Source organism: Rhipicephalus sanguineus, chromosome 7 (assembly GCF_013339695.2).
Source record: "Rhipicephalus sanguineus isolate Rsan-2018 chromosome 7, BIME_Rsan_1.4, whole genome shotgun sequence".
Taxonomy (NCBI): Eukaryota; Metazoa; Arthropoda; class Arachnida; order Ixodida; family Ixodidae; genus Rhipicephalus; species Rhipicephalus sanguineus.
This window is the reverse complement of record NC_051182.1, coordinates 21777552-21799560: the sequence shown is the minus strand read 5'-3', so window position 1 is coordinate 21799560 and position 22009 is coordinate 21777552. Positions and strand designations below refer to the sequence as shown.

The 22009-nt window shown below is 46.1% G+C and overlaps 1 protein-coding gene across 1 annotated transcript in view; it reads right to left on the bottom strand.

The window, feature by feature from the left end:
* Positions 1-10467, bottom strand: part of LOC119398537 (juvenile hormone acid O-methyltransferase) — a 38879-nt gene extending 28412 nt beyond the window's left edge. The window contains exon 1 of the mRNA XM_037665379.1: positions 9925-10467. Coding sequence (XP_037521307.1) covers positions 9925-10467 — 543 coding nt within the window. The remainder of the gene's footprint in view (positions 1-9924) is intronic.
* Between the last annotated feature and the right edge of the window lie 11542 nt (positions 10468-22009).

Sequence of the window (22009 nt, the reverse complement as noted above, 5' to 3'; positions counted from 1 at the left end):
CTAGGCCCATAACAAGCAGGAAATTCGAAGGACGATAATGGATATGTAACACGACCAAGCGACGAGAAAATATTTATTTTATTTTATTTATTTATTTCATTATACTGCCAACCCCAAATGAGGTTTTTACAGGAGTGGGTACATTTAGAGTAAAACAGCAAACACACATAATTGTTATAGTGAAAATGTAGATGAAGACGGAATCGCATAAGTCTGTACAATTCATACATAGATGTCTTGACAGTTAAGTAGCTGATGTCATACATGCTAAACAAAGAAATATACATAGGTTACAATATATTCACTGAGGTTACAGCATCCTTGGATTCATCGTACGTTACAGGCATAGGGAAAGCAAAAAACAAGCAGGGAACTATTTAGGAATCAATCTGAAAATGTCAAGCATCTAGATCGGTGTTGCAATGGACGGCTCGGAGAGTTCTAGAAATTTTTGTACTGCCGTTTGGAAAACCGTTGAGGCGTCTACAGCATTCTACTCACGCACGGATAACGGAAAAAAGGAATAAAAGAAAGTGTTGTTGTTGCAAAGGAATTCTTCAAGAGGTAGTGGGTGTTTGTTTCGAGTGATCTTAGAATGCTTATATTGATGTGGTCTGATGCTTTGACCCTAAATGAGTTCTGCAAAAGTAAGTAGACATACTTTAGACGATGGAGTTTCGATCTGCTGGATCAGCGAGCCCTGAACGTCGCAACAATTCAGTAGGTGAATCTGCGCGCCGGTGCCGGTTGTAGATAAATCGTGCTGCTTTGCGCTGCAGCCTTTCCAGTGTTGAGATGAAGGTAGACGTGTACGGGGGCCATACAATGTTCGCATATTACAATAGCGGACGTGTAAGGGAAAGAGGGAAAGACAGAAGTTTTATCTCGGGGGGGGGGGGGGGGGGAGTCTTTCAAGGCACGTTTAAGATAGAAGAGCTTCTTCATGGCTTTTTTTGCTACATGCTGGACGTGCGTTGTCCAGTTCAAATCGGATGTGATGTAAATACCCAGATAACGGTATTCGTTAACAGAATGCAGTGCCGTGCTATCGGAACCATAGGTGAATTTGAGCGGAATTTTTTTCTTAGTAAATGACATGGAAACGGTTTTTTCTTTGTTAATGGTCATGTTCCAATCATGACACCACTGGAATACAGTGTTTGAGGCACCGTTAAGTTTAATTTGATCAGAAATCTGTTTGACTTCGTGGTAGAGCACGCAGTCATCTACAAATAATCTCATTTTGACTTCACACTGGTTGGCTATATCATTAATAAAGAGTAAAAATAGAAGTGGTGCCAGCACGGAGCCCTAGGGAACCCCGGATAGTACGGGAATAACATCAGAGGCGTGTCCGTGAAGTTGCACTTATTGGTAGCTGTCAGCTAAAAAATGGGCGATCCATTTCGTGACACGTCCATTACCAATTAGATGCTAAAGTTTGTAGACCAGTTTCCGTGTGATACACGGCCGTGTGATACACGGCCGAACGCTTTAGAGAAATCAAGAAAAATTATGTCAAATTGGGACTGATTGTTGATACCCTGTGCAAGATCGTGTACAAATTGGACAAGCTGCGTAACAGTGGATAGTCCGTTTCTAAAGCCGTGCTGTGAAGGGTGGAGTAGATCGTTGTCTTCAACATATTGAGTTAAAAATTTCAGGATAATATTCTCGAGAATTTTACCGCTTGTACATTGTTAGAGGTGTAGGCCGGTAGTTGTTTGGGCATTATTTATCACCGGACTTGTGAACGGGAATTATCTTAGCAATTTTGCCAATCTGAGGGGATTCGACATTCTTCAACTGATTTCTGATATATGAGACAAAGATATTTGCAACAAGGTACAGCGTAACGTTTCAAAAAAATCATTAGTAATGTTGTTCGGACCACTGCTTTTGTTTCCGTCAAGGTTCAGAAGCAAAGATAGCACTCCCTTCTTAGAAATTATAGGGCTAGTGGTCAGTTTCTCGTGTTCAAATGATGGCATGAAAGTCTGGCTAACATAGTTGTTTTCGTTGCTGTCAACAGTGAAGACGGACTGAAAGTATTTATTAAAAGAGTCTACTTTAGCTTTCCCGTCTGCAGCTACCATTGGGGCACTTGATTTTTGCTTCGTCTTCAGGTACCGCCAAAATTTGCTTGGCGAGGGTTTAATAAAGGTATGCAAGGTAGTACTTCAAAACTGTTGTTTTGCACATCTTGTTGCATGCTTAAGATGGGTGTTTAAAAAATCGAGGCGAGATCGGTAGTTACGGATAATACAATTTTTACTGTGCTTTCTAAGTCTCTTAATCTTTCGTTTTATATGAATTATCTATTCTGTTATCCAGGGATTTTGCTTGTTCGTACTTTTCTTGACCGTGGGGACGAAATTGCTGATGCAATAATGGATGATTTCTTTGAAGTGCGACCAGATCCTATCGATGTTTGACTGTTTATCAAGACATACATTGGCGAAATCATCGTATTCGTGAACAAGATAAGTCATGATAGCGTCATCGTTAGCTCTGCTGAAAACAAGGATGCGTTTTTTAGCACTATGTGGACGAGCAAGGCCAGCTAAGGGCAGTTTACACAGTATTAAATCATGATCTGACGGACCGTGAAGGCCTTCTATTGTGGTGTTGCTGCTTAGAAAGTGGTCACTAACGAAAATTAGGTCTAATATTGATCTACTGCGGTTATGAACACGAGTCGGCGCGTCAACAATCTGAGTAAGGTTGAAAGTAAACATGAAATCTGTCACCTGGTCGGTAATGGTTATTTCAGGGTTAAGACGGCTCCCGTTTACGTCGGGGAGGTTAAAATCTCCAGCCATAATAATCCTACCACAGGAATCATGCCTAAGCATGTAGTCAAATAACGGATCTGGATACATTGTATCGCTATTTGGAGGCCTGTAGACGGCTCCGACAACAACAACGCCATCGGTTAAGTGTTCAAATCATGGCGCTCCGAAATATCAATAGTAAGCACGACTCTAATGAGCCGAAGGCGCAATAGTGAAAGCGAAACGTGCCAGTGGCAAGAGGATTCCTCGAATCGCAACCGGCGTCCGTCTTAAGAGACACTGGCTGCAACACTGTAATCTTGCGGCACGCCTTAATTTCAAAGGGTAAAATGACTGGAACAGGAAGTCCGGTGTTCCTGCAGGACCGCAAGATTTGTTGTCTACCAGGAGCCATGGAGTCCTTTGCCAAGTTTTGAACTTTCATTACCTGTGATGGAACTTTAACTACCGGTGATGTCATTCAAGATATTTTTCAAGACCTACATAGGGCAGAGAACACGAACAAAATTTAGTGACAGACGGTTGGGCGCATCTACCTGCGCACTGTAATGACTGCTCCTGTGAAGCGCGGTTTCATGAGATCAAGATTCTGGGCAGAAGCCAAGATCAGAAAGCCGGAGAGCTGTTAGAAGCCTAATATATTATACAGAAAAGTGGTGACTGTGTAGGCGATACATCCATTAGATTATTTCAATCTGAAATATGTTTTTTTAACACAAAAGTGTTTTATGCCGGTGTCCACCAAAATTTTCAAATGGCAAAGAAAAAAAACATTATAAGAAAAAGTTCCGTCGAACCCATGACCTCCGGTCCGCCACGACGGCTGGCGTTTAGCCCACTGAGCTACCGCCAAACACATAACGGTGGCTACATGAACGGGCCTTTTATCTTTCACACTTTCCTCTCACAGTGCTCTTGCATGGATGGATGGATGGATGCTATGAGCGTCCCCTTTATACGGGGTCGTGACATGTGTGTCACCAGGCTCGAAAAAGAAAAAAAAAACGCGCCGTTGCAGCGACTGTCCCATTCGGCGCGTTTCCAATATAAGTGCAATTTCGTTTAGTGGTGGCTTCAGCCCAAGCGTCGCTCATAGCGTCCATCCATATCGAGAAATAACTCTCCGACGCTCGCCTGGCGTTCGCACCGCGTTCCCCGCTCGCCCTGTAACTGCCAGGCTAGAGGACAGACGCAACGCGCGTAGCGTTTCTCTTCGCGTTTCACGACGCTTTGGGGGAGTGCATACCGAGTATCAGTGTTTATTATGTGCTTGTTGATGCCATATTTGCGCGGGATTCACCATATGCGGTGTCCACGTATGTGCTAAGAACTTCAGCTAAAGCAAGCTTTAAATCATGATCGTGGGCGTTAGTCGTCGGTATGGAGATGTGCCTCTAGGCGTCCACGTGAGTCCGCCCACATCAGGCGGTGCTACATCTGCCAAACAACAATGCACTAAAGCAATCAGCTACTACTGTGGCGACACGTTTAATTTTCGTGTTATACCGATTCCTATGACAAAGGGATCAACCACCTTTTTTATTAGTGTCTGCCCCACTAAGCTGATGGGTGAATGCAACGGTTTCTGCGCATGTCACAAGTCCCCATATATTGCTACGTCTTTCCATGAATAAACGAGTTGAAAGTTTGCCGCCCATGTTGTCGTACCTCCCTCTTTCCTCGTCTTTTGCTTACGGTTAAGATGTTAAACAGTATGCACAAGTGCTCTTACGTTACAAAGTGGAAGCTCCTGCTTCCGTTGTCACAGTTAAATATCCGATTGCCAACCAGCTCTTAACTTCCTTTCTAAGCTACAATCAGCGTATATCTGCCATTTATTTTATTGATTTTGTGCATACTATTGGAACAACTGCATGCAGTGCAGATTCAGTTCTGCCGAGGCTCTTAAGACGGATGAAAGTTTACGAAAAATAAAAAAAAAGCCTACAGATTTTTTAAAGCACAACACAGCGTGGAAGAGCAGTACTTTGCTTTCTGAACCGTAGGAAGGGTTCTTTATTAGAAATTCGTATGATTCTGCTTGGTAGCATCGTGTTACAAATCACGGAATGGTCATCTCTTTACCCCTCAAGAAACACCCTAACCAAGAAAAAAATTGGGCAGCTATGCACTAGTAGTGCGTAGACTAAGGAAGCGGCGGAGCTGGTGGCGTTACCCTCCTCTTTTCCCTCCTCCTCACCCAGACTTCCCTTTCCCAACCCTTGCTATACTATGTATACAAGAGAGCTTCACTGACGTGATACCTGGTAAGGTGCGAACACCGACGTGTCCCATAGAGACACGTCAATAGCAATGAAAGGACAGCGTACTCTCGTTGCTACAGAAAGCGTCGCAGACAGTGCCCATCGCAGAAACAGAGCTTTTCCTAAGCCAACGCGCCGTCTTATTTGCCACTTGCTTTACCGTGACGGCCGACACCGTGACGGGCTACGACGACAGGAGACGCCGAGAGCCCGAGCGCATGAGGTGCTTCGCATCTAAAAAGATCTTCCCACTGACGACACCTATTGATAATTATGCGGCAGATGAAGGTAAATAACTTATTTCCGTTTCGCTCTAAGAGAGCCTATATTGTACACACTCTCGTTTACTGTGCACGTAAGGGGATGGCAAGAGCTTAGTTTGATCACTCTTCGTGGGTGTCGTACCAGCTTCAGGTTGTCTGGAGAAAGTTAAGAGCGTTATTTTGAATTAAGAATGCGCATGTTTGTGCGGATAAATGTGTAAAATGTACTGTAAGCACAAAGAAAAAGTCATTACGAGTCACCAGCGTAGTTTTTCAAGGGTGAACGTTGGCCCTGCTCTAAAGAAAATTGAATATGCATCGAAAGAATAGATGAGAGTTACGTAACCGGTCGTTAGCAGATTATCTGCGGCCCAAATGCGCCGAATGTTTGAATTGCATCGTCGCTCAATAATTGGTGAGCGCGCATATTCAGATTAGGTAACCGTTAATTAGGCAACGAAATTGGAGAAAGTTCTGAAAAAAAGTGCGCATCTGTAAGTGACAACACGTTCTTCAATTACGGTTTTATTATACTGATATTTGCGTGCGAATACCTAAGGTCGCATTATTTTTACTTTCATGTGTTTTGGTGGGTTTGTTACATGTCACTTCTCCTGGGTACCTGTGGCTAGTTCGGTGTAAACTTCAGTATTTTCTATTTTTTTTACGTTTAGTAAAGTAGTGGTACCGCTATAGCAAGGGGCGACGGGAAAAACTTAGTGTACTCGTGTCTATATAATAAGTCGGCAAACTCCCTCATGAGTGAACTCAGACTCAGATTGGGCCTCGCGTCTTAGTATGAGTGAGTCCGGTTGAGGAAAATTTAGGTGAGTCTCAGCCCGAGTGAGTTCGTCTGAGACGCTTTTCGCGAAGCTGCAATTACGATTAGGTGAATAACGCGCCCCAAACCATGCGTCAGCTTGCGCAAGGCAAGCTTCTCCAGCATCGAATAAAAAAAAAAACATGCCATCCTGCCTCTGGCATTGTCATGCCTTGTTATGACACTGGCTGGAGGATAAACAAACAGGATACATATCGTGGTCCAAGAGATAGTGCAATAATGAAGCGAAAAAAGGAGCGCCTACATCAAACACACAGGACCCGCATACCCTCTTCCGCGCAAGCAAAACTGAACATTCTTCATGAAACAGTGCGAACAGAGGGACAACAGAAGACGCAGGACAGTTCCCTGTCTATCATGTTTTTTACTTTACTTTACTGGAAATAGCAGAGCATATATAAAGCGTTGACTGCTGGGCCAATTATTGCATCATTGTGAAATCGCTGAGCGACACAAAACCCAGAACAGGAAAAGTGCCTATCCTGTCCAGAACGTTTCCTCCTGTTCTCTGTTTTGCGTCACTCAACAATTTCACGGAGTATATAGCATAGGCACAGGCAAACTCACTCGTGAGTCGATTCAGTCAGACTCACTGAGACTCAGTTTGAGTGAGTCTTGTTTGGAAAAATTTTGGTGAGTCTTAGTCTGAGTGAGCCCTAAGCGAAAGATGTATTTTTTGAGTGAGTCTGAGTAAGCTCCATTTATTTTGCCGATCTATGGTCTATACTTGGGCTAATGCGGTCACTGACCACATAGCACTATACGCCTTTGGATTCATCGTATATTAGTGCGTTATGAATGTTTCTTGACATGATAGCCTTTAAAACGTGGCCGGTTTATTTCCGCCTCATCTCAGTAAGAAAAACTCATTGTTTTGAAAATTATCGCAGGTTCGCTGCTAACGCTGACGGCGTCGTTCAGTTTGATGGCACGAGTGGAACTGCAGTGCGGTAATGTTATAGTGTGTAGCTTTGTCATTATAAATTTTGTGCTGTTAGTGGTTAATTGAAACAGAGCTTGCCCTTGCGCGAAAAATCAAAACATCTCGAATGCAGTTCAACAACATGCGCGCTAACCAGTGCCACACAATTACTTATTGCAGCGAAAGCTGTTGTGAGATCACAACAAGGGCCGTTTTTGGCGCTGTAGTTGTCCGCCGCCGCCGTCGGTGTCCGTAACCACTATCGCTTGAAATAAGAAAAGAAATGTCCAGTATAGGACGAGGTTCGAACCTGGGCCTTCTGCGTGGGAGCCCAGTATCCTACCTCAGATCCATGCCGGTGCTTGAAACTGCTTTGCAAAAAGACCTTATACAGTCTTCATGTCGGGAAGGAACCTCATTAACACATGTAATGTAGCGCGGTAGAAGAGTAAAATAACAACCAAGTGTCACACAATGCGAATTCTGTAAGCAGGCGTCACACAATGCGAATTGCACAACGAGTGAGTTGTTCAATGCTTCCAACCCATTACAAAGGGCTCTGCCATCATTCTTCATCGTCATTAGCCACAGCATCAAAAAAGTGCACATAATGCCTTACAGGTGTTTAGTAGGTATTACGGTTCTGCGCAGAATGACGAAAAATTGCGTAGTGGCTGCTTCCTTCCTTCACAAAAATCATGATTTATAGCCATGACGTATTGTATAGCGCGAACGGGGTACTTGGACAGACAGAAAAAAGAGGACGAGTGCCCGTCCTCGTTTTTTCTGTCTGTCCAAGTACCCTGTTCGCGCTATACAATACGTCATGACATACCAACTAGCCCAAGCCGCTAACCGTCATGATTTATAGCGTAGTGGCTTCCTCGCAAGTGCACTTCTATTGGTTGCCAAGGAAGCCCATAAGGCTCCCATGATCCATTTCCTCAGAGTCTCAATAAAGTTAATTCCCTATCTCTATCTCTTTCTCACGTTAGCGTATGTTATAAAGCGTGGTGGGAGAACGAAATAACGACCGTGCGTCACACAATGCGAATTACGTAACTAGTGGGCCATTTGAAGCTTCCAACCCATTACAAAAGGCTCAGTCATAATTCTTCATCGTCATCAGCCGTCGCGTCAAGAAACTGCACATAATGATTTACAGATGGTACCTCGCTTCTTCGCAGAATGACGAGTAATGTCGTGGTGGGTGCTTCCAACTTCACAAAAACTAACATTTGTGGCGTAGTGGGTACGTTGCTAGTGTAGTTGTATTAGTAGCCACAGGAGAGTTTATAACGGGATCGAGAAAAAATTGGGGGGACGCTTAAGCTTCGCCTTTAAGAGTTGAACGCGATAGGGATATCCTGCCCCTAGTGCGCACTTCGAACACTACGAGTGTTTAACATAATGCGCGCACTAAGGTGTGTGCCTTATGTAATGGGTGGCATGCTTTAAACCAGGGGCAATTATGCGCGAGAAACTTTTTCGAAGTTGCGATGCACCCACTACGTGGTCTTAAAGGAATACGCGCAGTAATGTGCCTTCTGTAATGGGTGGCTGTCTTTAAACCACAAAGTAGGTATGATAATGACATGGTGTCACGCCCAATGGCAATGTACGCTTGTACCACGCAATATTACTGCGATATTGCATCTCGTACTGTGGCACCTGTATACAGGACGCGTATTTTTGGGAAGCATGAAAGTTACTTTCAGCGCAGCTCCAAGAAGAGGCGTGATGTGGTTTATGTCTGGAAGCAGGCAATAAAGCAAAAAAAAAAAAAAAAAGAGGCGTGGCTGTGTGGTAGAACACCTGCTTGCCACGCAGACGGCCTGGGTTCGATTCTCACCCAAACCCAGTATTTTTATTATTTATTTTATTTGCAGCTTTTTCGATTTTTCGGTCACGGACAAGATGATGATTTTTCGCTCACAACCAACGGTGCCGACGCCGACAGCGGAATTTCTGCGATACGAGCTCTTTAACGCTGTCGCGTTAATACCGCTCTTCGAGCTTTCGCCGTGACTGTGCTGCGCTTTCCGCGCAGGCCTGGCGTTTTTAATCGTTTCGTTCAAAATAACTTATTTGGTACTGTGGCCAGCGCTAGGTAACATTTGTCAGAATCACTCCTTATTTATATTGCTTGGAGAAGCTGGTCTGTTCGGCCACAGCTGCTGAAACAACCAGTGTTAAGCATGTACAGTTGCCGATTAACGCGTATTGTCGACACAACATTAAACATTTCTCACTCGTAAGAAATATAAAGAAGTAAAAAACACAGAAAGCAACCTTAATATATAGATGTAATAAACTGTATAAAATTCTTGCCTGATCCTAAAGTATGAACCCAATAAGAAGACATACGTTTTGAATGATTTATTAGTGGTGTCCTCATCTAGCGTTTGTGTACTAATTAATAATTTTTTCTTCATTATTATTTCATAACCAAACAACTAAAGCTAATACGTAGAAAAATTATTTATGACGATTTACATTTTGGACACAGGCATAAAGCATAAGCAAACACTAGTGTTTTGATGTGCGCTTAAGTTATTAGGTAGTTTGCAACACTCAGCAAGTTTTCTCTTTTTTTTAATTTTGCACAAATGACAAAGTTCGCAAGTTCGCGACGCTTCGAAGCTCGTTGAATGCGTCTCACATTGAACATTACCAATGCATTTTCATATCTTGGCGTTTACATAAAAGCAAATCGGCGCGGCAACTGTGTGACGCCATGATAATCGGTGCGATGGGATAAAATACTGCCTGTAGTTAAAGGTGACAAGAAAATGCGATAGTATGCTATAAGAGGTTCAGTAAATAGGTGGAAACTCACTTCCTTATGCCTGCGCCAACGATCGAGACGCGCGAGCTTCGTCCAAGGCACCCGCGACCGGGACCAGGCTGGGAAGACGAGAACACACTCTCCGCCTGACGACAGAAGGCTGGACACGTTTTTCATTGCTTGGTGCTGGTCTCGAACCCAGTTAAGACAGAAGAAGGAGTAGATACGATCGAAGGTGCCGTACTTGGCCGCAAAGTCGGCAACATTGCCACTAATGTCCAGACGGTCGTACTCGATGCGAGGATGGGAGAACGTTTGGCGAGCGTACGACAGCATCTCCTCCGAGCAGTCGACAGCGACGATGCTTGCGCAAGGTGGGCATCTTGGTAGGAGGCACTGACACGTGAAGTCTCCCGTACCGCAGCCGAGGTCCAAGAAGTGCACGGTTCTGTCGTACCTGTGTTCTAAGTCCTTCTCTACCATGTCCAACGCCTTGAGGTTCAAATGACGCTGGTCCTCGTTGTTCGTCGCGTAGAAACCGGGATCGCATCCAGTATCTTCGGAACTGCCTTTGCTTAGGTTTGAGAGAGTCATTTCTTCAAGTCCACTCCTAGAAGGTATGATAATAATCAGTCTTTTATCGCTGTGCCATTACTAAAATTTCGCAATGGAACGCTTTTCGCTGCGGACAATTAATTGGGCTTTATATCACGTGGCAGGCTGTCCATTCCTGCAGATTTTGTTGGCTGTGTAAAGAAGGAAAGTTACAATAATGAGCAAACCACTGCTTGTAAATTGCGAATCCGTACCTACTCAGGCTAATATCCTCGGCTCCACAATGGTGCACCAACTCGGGCACCCTTTAATGGTAATGATTAGAGACCGGATTTTACGCAAATGCTTATTTTGTTCCTTGCGCTTCTATCGTGCCAATTTCAGATATGAGCATGAATTAGAAGTTAAGAAAGGCTTTTACAGTGTTTTTATAGTGCCTATAAATGCCTAATTTTGGCGTTTGTGCCTAAATGCTCACAAATGCCTATAAATGCCTATTTTCAAAATTGGCGCTTGTATTAACAGTTCCAGCCTCAAGGTCCGCTCCCGGGAGCAGTTTGAGACCGTTATTCATGCTACCACGCAACACTGACTGTTCGGAACTATGGGGTTCAACCTAGTCCTGTAGTTCAACCAACTCTCGGAAACAACTGCAGCAGCCGTGAATAGGGGCACGCACATTCGCCGCCGCAGAGACATGGCGCGCGCGGTTCGCGAATGCGATACCGTGGAGAGCCGTCAGCAGAAAGGAGAGGGAAGAGCAAAAAAAAAGAAATGAAAATGTTATGTGCACGTGGCTTTTGTTTTTGTAAGTTAACTTTTAATGTGTTCGCTGCATCAGCGTAGCCAGACATTTTGTTTTCGGGAGGGAGGGGCGGGGGCGGGTTTCAACCATACTTTATGTATTTTTGTGAGTGCGCTAGGCACCTACCTCTCTTTTTTTGTGTCCTGTCTACTTCTCGTACGTACAGCGCTACTACAAGCTAAGTTCATGCGCTTGTATGGATGCGTGCATATATACGCATGCAAAACTGAAACGTTTCGGGGGGTGGGGGGGTTATGAACCCCCTTTCCGCCCTGGCTGAGCCAGTGATTCACTGGCAGTGGAGAAATTGGCTCTACGCGATTCGACCCGGACAATAGGAGGAATCCCTCCCTTATGGTGTTGTAGCGATCTGGCTATCTGCTCGTGCTCTGCCCCTCTCAGTCATGCCGAGAAGACACCCAGGAGTGTGTTGATTCGACAGTTGAATCTTGACTCACCGTGCAGAACACGGGAGAGACCGTGTTCTGTGAACCGTGCGGGACAAAGCACATTGCACGGCTATGTTCAACTGTTTAACGCCTTTTTGCCATCTTAAGCAATCACATTTTTGTTTTCCTTTCGTAGATAGAGCTCGCGCACGTCTTCGTTTCAAATTATTTGCGTTTATGTGAAAATTTGTTGTGCCTATATTTACTATTTCGGAAGCCTAAACTGTTGTTTTGCCTGCCTATTTTGGCGCCTAACAGAGCTTTTTAGTGCCTAAAAATCCGGCCTCTAGTAATGATTGAAACATGATAGAATAATAATTTTCTTGCACGTATACACATCGTTACAATGCAGAAAATTAACGAGGTGTTGTATTGAAACAGAAAGACAGTAGTCGTAACTTTACATGATGGCAAGGAAGTGACGTATTCTTTTAACAAAGCAAATGAAGTACCTGAAAATTAATGAAAGAGTGAGCTAGCGATCTTCGTATTTTGTAATGGCTGCGGTATTTCTGCGAGCTTGCGTATTTTGTAATGTTTTAAGTTGTGATCACAGCGCAAAGTAAGACACGAGACAGAGAGCAACGAAGACTCTCTGTCTCGTGCCTTACTTTGCGCTGTGATCACAATTTAAAATGGAATACCAACTAGCCCGTACCCATACCTTTTTGTAATGTTTATTTCGTGAGTACCCATAAATCTTGTAAGAGCATTATATTGTCAAAAGTAATTAAGCGTTTAAAACATTATTGTTGTAAAATGTTTACTCTGTAGCTTCTTGGGCCTGCAGTAGATTTTCAACAGGCTTCCAATCTGGTAGAGCAATGATTATGTTTCGTAGTGTTTCTGACTTGTTCTGCTAGAAACACGTGTTGAATACGGAGCACTGCGGCACCAGTCACGGTAGATTGCTGAAACATTTGAAAACTTTGACATGTACATGATGTTTTTGATTTTTATTTTATTTACAGAATACTGTCAAACCTCCGTGATGGTTATAACAGGAGTGGGAAAAATACAAACATTATACAAGAAAGGTAGTGTAATGCCAATAGAAATAAGCATACACAAGAATAAAGAGTACACAGAAGTAATGACATCGTCACTCGCAATTGTCTGGAACAGGGGGAATACTGATGCATGCAATATACAAGCATGGCAATACATTTCTTACAGAACCAAAAAGAATGAAGGAGAAAAAACAAAAGTTGAATGTAAATGCATTCACCCGTACGCAAGTAGTTTATCACTAGGAACATGGGAGCACCGACATGAGATTTTAAATGCTTTCTAAAAACGTTTCTACTGTTGGCTGTACTGCAGCAGTTGGATCAAGTGAATTTCATTCTGTTATTACGTAAAGGAAAAATGAAAAGCGGAAGGTATTCTTATTGCAGAAGTATTCTTTAAACAGTAGGTCGTGTTTTAGGCGGCCATTCCTACGCTGAGTGGCGTCACCGTCGCCGTCGGTGACGTAACCGACATGCATGAAAAAGTAACTGGTAGACATGAAACATTAAATTAGAGAAAAAATGCCCAGGATTAAATGGGATTTGAACCCGGCCCCCCTGCTTGGCAGTCGAGTATTTTACCACAGAGCCACGCTGTTGTAGCTCGAAACTCATTTGCAAGAAATACCCTACACAAGCGTCATGTCGGGCAAGGAATCGCGCTGGCAGAAGAGTAAAATAACGACCAGTCATCACACAATGCTAATTGCGCATTGAGTGTGTGGTTGAATTCTTCCCACCCACTGCGAAGTGCTCAAACATAATTCTCCATCGTCATCAGCCGCATGCAACATCAACAAAGTGCACATAATACCTTACCGATCTCTAGCGGGAACCTTGCTTATCCGCAGAAAGACGAATAATGGCGTAGTGGGTGCTGTCCTACTTCACAAAAAAGTCACAGTTTCGCCGCAAGGGCGAAGCAATGAATGCGATAGCAAGAAGCTAATGCTATACGAAGTGGGGCTCGCCAATGGATACTATCAGTTTGAACAGCGCTCCTGTTGCAAAGGCGGCCGAAGCAGAGAAGGAAACTAGCTTTCTTCAAGTGTCGAGCCGTGACACTTGATAGTTCGCGCTCATCTTCTGTTTTTTCGTTTAGCGGCGTCCCTTGAGCTCGAGTGACTTTCGTACGCTCCGTAACATGAGCGCGGGCATCACGGTGGAAGCTCGAAACATCCCTCTTCCCCTCACCACGAGAAAACCGCGCGAGCAGACAGCGGAAGGGCAAGAAGAGAGAAGAACTAGTAGAGAAGGAAAGGCAGGGAGGTTAACCAGTATAGGACAACCGGTTTGCTACCCTACACATGGGGACAGGGTGGGGGAGATTTAAAGATTGAGAGGAAAGAGAGAGAGAGAGAGAAAAATAGAAAGAAAGCACATGACACAGCACACATAGAATCAGTCGGTCACTCTTGCGTGGTAGTTGGTAACTTTTGCGTGGTACGCGACATTTCTGTCACAGTCGCTTGGCCAAGTTCGTCGCTCTCAAAAACCTCAGCAGTGCCTTCGTCGCCTTCAGTTGTGATGTCTTCTGTTGACAACATGCAAGTATTGTTTGAACAGACATTTGTCTACTGTCAAGGCGCGCTAGAACGGACGCCAATGACTGTCGTTGCGAGGAGACGCTACACCACGTCCTGTGCGACTGCCCGGTATATAATGCTCAGAGACAGTCATTGGCGGAAGGGCAAGGTTCTCCCTGCGCAAATATAAGAAGAAGCGAGCAAGCTTGCCAACGACTTTTAAATGCGCCCGTCGCGCTCCTAGCCCCATCTCGCTGGTAATGAAGAAACGCTTACAAGCGCCTGCCGCCTCTGAGTCCGTCCAGCGGTAAAGGGTGTGTATATAACGCTCGCCGTTAGCTACGTGGAGGATCTGCGCTTCGTGGCGTAGTGGTTAGCGCCACTCGCTGCGGAGCAAGAGGTCCCTGGTTCGATTCCGCGCTTCGGAAGCATTTTTCTGAATTATTTTTCTTTGGGGCTTTTATATATATATATATATATATATATATATATATATATATATACATATACGGTGTATGACGGCGACGGCGACGGCAAAATCCAGCCCAGAATGTCCATATAATTGCTATCACAACAAAATTGTGATTTATGCCGTAGTCCATACGTTGCGGAAAGCTAGAACTTCAAACACAGTTGGCCTTGCCCCAACATGAAGTTGCGGTCAGAATTCGCATTAGGCAGTATTGTACTCGTCGGTGAAATTTCAGTTCTTCGATATTTTTATGGCTCTCTGGCCAAACAAAAGGACGACCATTTATTTGTACTTTGTCGTACATGAGTCGTACCCTTTCCCCTCTCTCGCGGTTTTCTTTCGTGACGTTCCAGTTTCCTTCTAATTTCACGCACGCCAAACGAGTAGTCCTCGCTTATTTAGTAACTGGTCCCTTTCAGTTTGGAACATGACTGGAATATCTTAACTTTGTCGCGATAATCAAGTAACTTAATAATTATCGACCTGTTTCTTCATACCCTTCTTTAGTTCTACCAAGTCGGTGGACACGTTCAATACCTGCTGTCTTTACGTCTAGAGTAATAAATAATGTTCTTCGCATTTTCAATTCCAGCTTCTTATAACAGCCGTTTATTGGCGTGTCTTCGAGGCCGGGTACCAATCTAAATCTGAGTGTTCAACAACCAGTGAATGTCATGGAAGGTGTATTCGCGATGCGCAGCGCCTATAGGGGCGCCACTGAAAGCCGCGTAGCGGCGGCCGTTGGAACCGCACGCGGGACGCGTAGCGAACGCCTCCTTTCACTGCAAGCATGACGGAAGTGCGCGCGTGCGATTTGCCGCTTGTGCGCGTCCCTGACAATTACTTTTGCGGCGATAGTGTGCGCAAAGGAGCCGCACTTTATAATAGTGGACATGTGTCCGATGTAACAGCAGTGTGGGACGACACTGTCACTATACGCGCCAAGTGTTTGCCACAGACAAGCGTCAACAAGCTTCCTTACGAAGTGGAGCTCATCGCAAGTACACCGCTTTCTTTACAACGTCCCGATCACTAATGCCTGCGTGCGTTGACGCATGAACCAACGTTTTTTCTCGACACAGTAGCTCCGTTTACGTGCCATGTGTTTATATAGTAGATTTTGAGGGAGCGCTGTCGCGCCGGCGCATGGATTTCACGGGTGCGGCCACGCGAAGGGTCAGCGTTGGTAAAACTTTGAAACCAGCACGATAAACTTGCGAAAAAATATCTCGGCAGCTTGCGCTAGTGGCGCGGGACTGAGTCACTGCGGAGCTGGTGGTCACCTAGCTTGTCATAGCAGCTTGGCTACGTATTTGCTGGGTGTCTTCAGAGAAGAAGGTCGGTGCATGTCCGTCGACCCCCTGTAATTTCGCTGAAAAAAAATATTTTGTTGTCTTGACGAATACGTGTAGCTCTTCGACAGCAATTTGTTCCGGAACAAAATTTTTGTCAGAATGAGATGCATCCAGAGACTCTACGGCGATCTTTTTGAAGCGGTTGAAACAGTTCTGGCACAAAATGTCGGTTTCTCTGATGGATGAGGCTTCTGGCGTGCGCCTTCAGGAGGACTGGCGTCTTAGCCGCGCCAGACAGACAGATGGGGCAGAAGGGGCAGATTATGCGCCCCCCCCCCCCCCTCTTAGGCAAATAGGAACGCCCCCAGGCCCCGTGAGCACGCCTATGGCCCCACTCATAACACAGCTTGTGTAAAGCGAATGAATATTAGTGGGATACATCAAGGGTGTTTTTTATTAGCATGAAGTCATGTTACGAGGCATTCAAAGGGAGGTTGAATCGGTTGAATGTCCTGTCAAAAGCCTTCAGTGCGAACAGGTGCCATGTTTTACAGCCAATATGCATACAGTTGAGACGAGCGCACAGCGAATATTCTGCACCGGTGATCGCATTCCAGTGCCATCATTAGGTAGAATGCAGCCCATTTCGTGCAGCACACGTGTGATTCCACGGCGCTTTTGTAAAGTAGCCGCCACCTGCCCCACATTCTCTGGCATAGCGCTTCGCGCCATTCGTTTTTCTAGAGAGCCTAGGCATCGCGTCTTATCAGTGATAACAACCTCATGTGCATTGTAGCGTCTACAATGCAGGCGAGGCGACCAAATGTAAACGTAGTAGCGTTCGCTGAAGACGTAGCGACATAAATGGAAATAAAAACACGGTAATCGTTCTAACACTGCCTAAACAAAGCGCGATTGCTTACCTTTCGCGTCGGACAGCCGCAATCCACCGTCGCCGTCGCTCTCGCTCATGAAATAGCACCGGAAACGTGTAGAAGTGCGTTCCTGGCGAGTTTTTGTACGTGTTTGAGCAGCCGACAACGCAGCAGTTGTTTCTCGACATCGCTGAAGCCCGAGAGAGTCATTAAATCACGTTGAAAAACACAAACATCCGTGCACTTGCGTAGACGCTCGCTGAAACACTGTTCGCCGGGTCCCGCGAGCGCTTCCGAGCCATGGCGGCAAATGGCGTGGTCGGCGCTTTGCGCATCGCCTATACGAAAGCTGCTTACTGGTTTGGCGCTTTTGCTGTGAGACATTTGATGAATTACACTAACGGGCAAATAAACAATGGACTGATGCGGCACTCAGGCAAACGCTAACAATCGTGGTCATAGAGGCCTGTAAAAAATTAAGCTTCTTATTTCATCAAAGGAGATCTTTCAGCCCCTTGTTTGACCGCTTCGTTTAAGTGAAATATTTCAATATTTATATTAAGGTTACTTTATCAAATCTTCTATGATTACGATAATTAGTTGTAAATCTGCACAGCGGCGAGTATGCCACTTTCATAGGAAGCTTGAAAGCCTTTATTTAGGGCAAGAACATAGCCGCGTAGTTTGTCTCGGTGGTTTGTATTTTCACCAATAAAGCCACCGAATGCTCACCGTACATGTGGAAACGCTCGAGACGCTAGTGCTCATAGTACAACGAACGCTTGGCATTGAAATTATGCTATATAGAACAAACGATCGAGTAAACAGTGAACTCAAACAAACATTATTTACCTTGGTGTGGAAATGATTCCATCCATCATGTATCGATAAATGGGCCCGCGTAGTGGGTCCTCTTTCGATTCCTACACGGGAGGGCGTGCAGAATACACCAGCTCGCAATTTTTTGGATTGTGGTGCAGCAGAGCTGAGCTCCGCAACAAATACTCTTATACAAGCGGTAAGTCGAGGTAGGTGGAGAGCAGAATGTGTTATTCTACAATGTCTATTTTGATATATGTTAGCCTGCCTAGCGTTGCACCTGCAGGTGCAACGCTAGGCAGGCTAACATACAACATGCATGCTGTGACACACAATTTCTCTTTCTCCAACACATACTGGTGCACGTGCTGTCGGAAATGGCGTGTCAAACAGAATCGCAGGTGATTTAATGTGTGAAACACCAAAAGCAATAAATGCCTCGGTATAACAGTGCCACGTGCGCTCCTTTTTTCTATTTTTTATGTGGCCTGCTCATTACACGTGTAACTCCTGCCTTGCGATAACCGCGACCGTGTCACTGGGAACCTTCCAGGTTATTTTAGAACCTTCCGATAAGATTCCGCGCGCAAGGTGACCATTATAGTTTAATCTGGAACCTACGCTGCGACGAGCAGTAACGCTGGAGTCTTCGATGGCACATGTGTAAATGCCAACGCACTTTAAGGCTTGACAGATTACGGAATGGCCGAAGCTGCTCTCGCTGCTATTAGTGTACAGATTGACTCGCTTGTACTTTGACCTTTGATTTTCGGGGCATAAGTTCGCCAGAATAAATTTTCGTTTTTTAAACGCCGACTGCCACCTTCTTCAACTTCACGACTAAGCGACAACTGATCCCATTAATGGGGATGGCATTCGCCGGGCGGATTCCAAGGGCGGACGCATCGACCCCCCGAAACGCATCACGATATCACGGACCTTGAAAGTTGGTCCTTTTAGTGCGCCATCGAATGCCGGTTGTGGCCCAAAGACCGAGTCAGAGCCGAGAGTCGATAACACAAACCAAATATATGCTCCGTTAAGGCACTACAACATCACAAGTACATGCACACTCGGCTGGTATCAGTTACGACTTCACAATATAACTCAGATGGTGTGAACAGAACGGGAACTAAACGAACAGATCACACTCTACAAATGCAATCTCATGCAATACAACTATTCAAGAACAGTCAAGGTCCTGAATATTCAACAGCGTATCCAGTCCACAAGTCTTGGACGGTACTTGAATACTTCTCTTTTAGGAAACACGCAAACTCCGTCGTTGATCGTCGTTGTGTTCCTTCCTTCGTCGGTCGTCAGGTCCCGAATGTTTCTCTTCCAGGAACACTCACGTAACTTGTCGCTGCTCACACGGCGTCGTCATCCGATTCTTCCAGATCGACGATCGACTGACCGCACAGCATCATAAACACGTCTGCTTTGGTTGACGGAGCCACACTCAGCATAACTTCACCATCTCCGGACCGACTGACTCATGGTGAACTCCATTGGCAGATTCGGAGCACTTCCGGTAGCAGTTTTTCTGTTCCATTCGGAGCAAGTCTGTTCCATTGGAGGGTTGAGAGTGCTCCCTGTATGTTTGATTGGCAGATCTGGAGCAGCTCCGGCGCCAGATACACTACACGGAGCAGCTCTTTCTACTCCGCGAAAAGCGGCGGATTCGACCGGAAGTCGCAAGCTCCGCGCGCGTGCACAGAGCGTGGGGTAACGCGTGTGCGATGAAATGCGTTGTCCGACCGCGCCCGTTCTCTCCGCTGGCGCCCGTGAAGGCGAAAACTGCGCGAACCGCGAGGAATGCTGGGCGCTTGCGAAGCAAATGTGCGCTAGCGCCCCCTACCGTTTGCTCTGGCGAGGGCGCTTGTGTTCCATTGGCAGATTTCCTTCGGATGCTCTTCGCGGAGTGGAGTGCTCCGGCGTAGAATTCGTCGGCCACTCCGAATTCGCCAATGGAATTCACCATCACTGACTCAGGTGCACGCTTTTATTTCCTCTCCCCCTGGTTCTAGTAGAGTCGGGAGTTTTCTGAGGCGTGCAGCACAGCCAAAGCTAGGGAATGTGCGAGATTTCTCTCGCCGGTTCTACTTGCGGCGGCGTCTCTCGGCGTCGCGTCATGGTTTCATACCAGATGGTCTTTGCCGGGCGTTTGACCTGGTTTTCTGCGTCTGGCTCGAGTGGGTGAGGGGGGAACGCCGCGCCGGCGTCTTTTATTACTTGTTCTTTCGTTGTTCGCACTTCGTGGGCGACCGGCTGGCGCCGTGCTATCCCGCTGCCCTTTGAAAGTGGCCGCGCGCGCGCTTTATTACGTGCTCGTTTGTGACACTGTCCCCACTTCAAGAATAATATCACGTAAAATTCAAACAACACAAATGAGCGCGCTGATACACACAACCTTAAATGTCCCACATACAGAGTCCATAACTCAGTCCACACACAATGCGCGTCACATTCACGATATAACCCTCAATAAAATTCACAGCGCATATCAATGTCACGACATATGAAGATAAACAGAAGTACGTAAGTACAACACACCAGCATACAGTTCATACAAAACAATGCGAACGCGCGAAGCATGGAATTTATAACGCTTATACAATTCTATCAATAGCATTGTACACATGTTACGCAAACGACACTTGGGCTCACTAGCCGTTAACACTTGACACAGGGTATAATAACACAACATATTCAAACTCAGAACAGTTCAAACTCATGCGATTTCAACGCCGTACCTTGTGTACATCGTATCGCGCTTTCGCCCCTTATTTCGGTGCTCGTTCGCTCTCTTTTTGTTCCTCCTCCTCTTCTTCTTGCGAGCCGTTCCAAGTGACGGTGCCAGAGGAGGCGTCTCTGCCGTCGTTGACACATTCGACATCGGCAAGGCGTCGTCCCGTTCGTTAGAACGTTCCCGGAGTTTCGTCAACTTCTTCTCGCCGTGGTGTTGTGCCAGGGCGACCGACCTTCTCATCTTTTCAGCCACAGATGATGGTGGACGCTCAGTTGCAACCTCACCTGCACGACACGTTTTCCCGTCTGGTACAGTGACCGTTGGTGCCCCCTCATTGACATTCTGTGACACCTCGGCCTCAACTTGAGCTCGGGCGATATCTTTCACAGGATTCTCTTCCGCTGATTCTTGTTTTCGCGGTTGCCGAACTGACGAGGGTTCCATCTTCGGGTATTCTCGCAAACGTTCTGGATCGTCCTACCCTCGAGCTCCTGCGATGTTTCTAATGATGAGGTCGTTATCTATGCTCAGGGCAGTAACTCTCCCGCTGAAGTAAGGGGTCTCAACCCCAATCTTGGCTTCAGGAAGCATTCGAATCGAACTGTCAAGCAGGCAAACCGGGTCGGTATTGCCTGGGAACTCACTCTTTCGGACCAATTCTTTCCGCACGATAACAGTGGTGCAGCCACTATATCTTAGTAGCGTGACTTCCTTTCCACCAACCTTCCCCTTAAGTGTCGGCGTTCCTTTTGTTGTGCCTGTTGGCCGTGTTGTCATCACTGCACCAACGAAATGCATCTTTCCGCTCTTCAGCTCAAGCAATTCCCCATTGATCTCTTCTTCCTGCTCTTTCGGTGGGCCATAAACACAGGCTGCTTGGTGGACCTTACTCGCTTCGTTTCGACATGCGTCTGTCGTATGCGAGCCCGCCTTGCTTCAGAACGACTAGCATTTCGTTGAAGCTGTTCGGCCGGTGTTCGGACGACACGCAGGGACATGACATCGCGAAGCGCCTCGTGATGGACGCGCTGCTACGCTGCAGAAACATCTGCCCCCCGGCAGCAACTACTGTGGCAAGTAAGAGCTGGGAAACGCTGGCTGACCAGGCGGGTAGGGGAGCATGCACGACCTTCACTTCACGAACATGCCCTATGCCATGACGGTGACGAGGGCGCGCTGGCGCCGCCATGTAAGGTGACTTATCAGCGGTATGCACTGCAGCAGCTCTCCGTATGTCAGTACCACATCCGGTGCGGCGGTTACCCCCCCCGCGCCTGCAACTCGTTTAGGCTGCTGGGCGTTTAGTTTCATTGAAAACAGCTAAGCAATGAATCTGATAGCAACAAAAGATACCGCAACGCGAAGAGCGGGAAGCAGCTTGAAATTTCCAGCGCGTCCGTCGAGCTCAAAGGACACCTCTAAATGAACAAACAGAAGATGAGCGCAAACTATCTAGCGAAGCACGCACGAAACGAACGCACAGATATACACCGAACGATCGCGAATAAGCTGTGACAATGGATACTCTCAGTTTGAACAGCGCCCCTGTTGCAAAGGCGGCCGAAGCAGCGAAGGAAA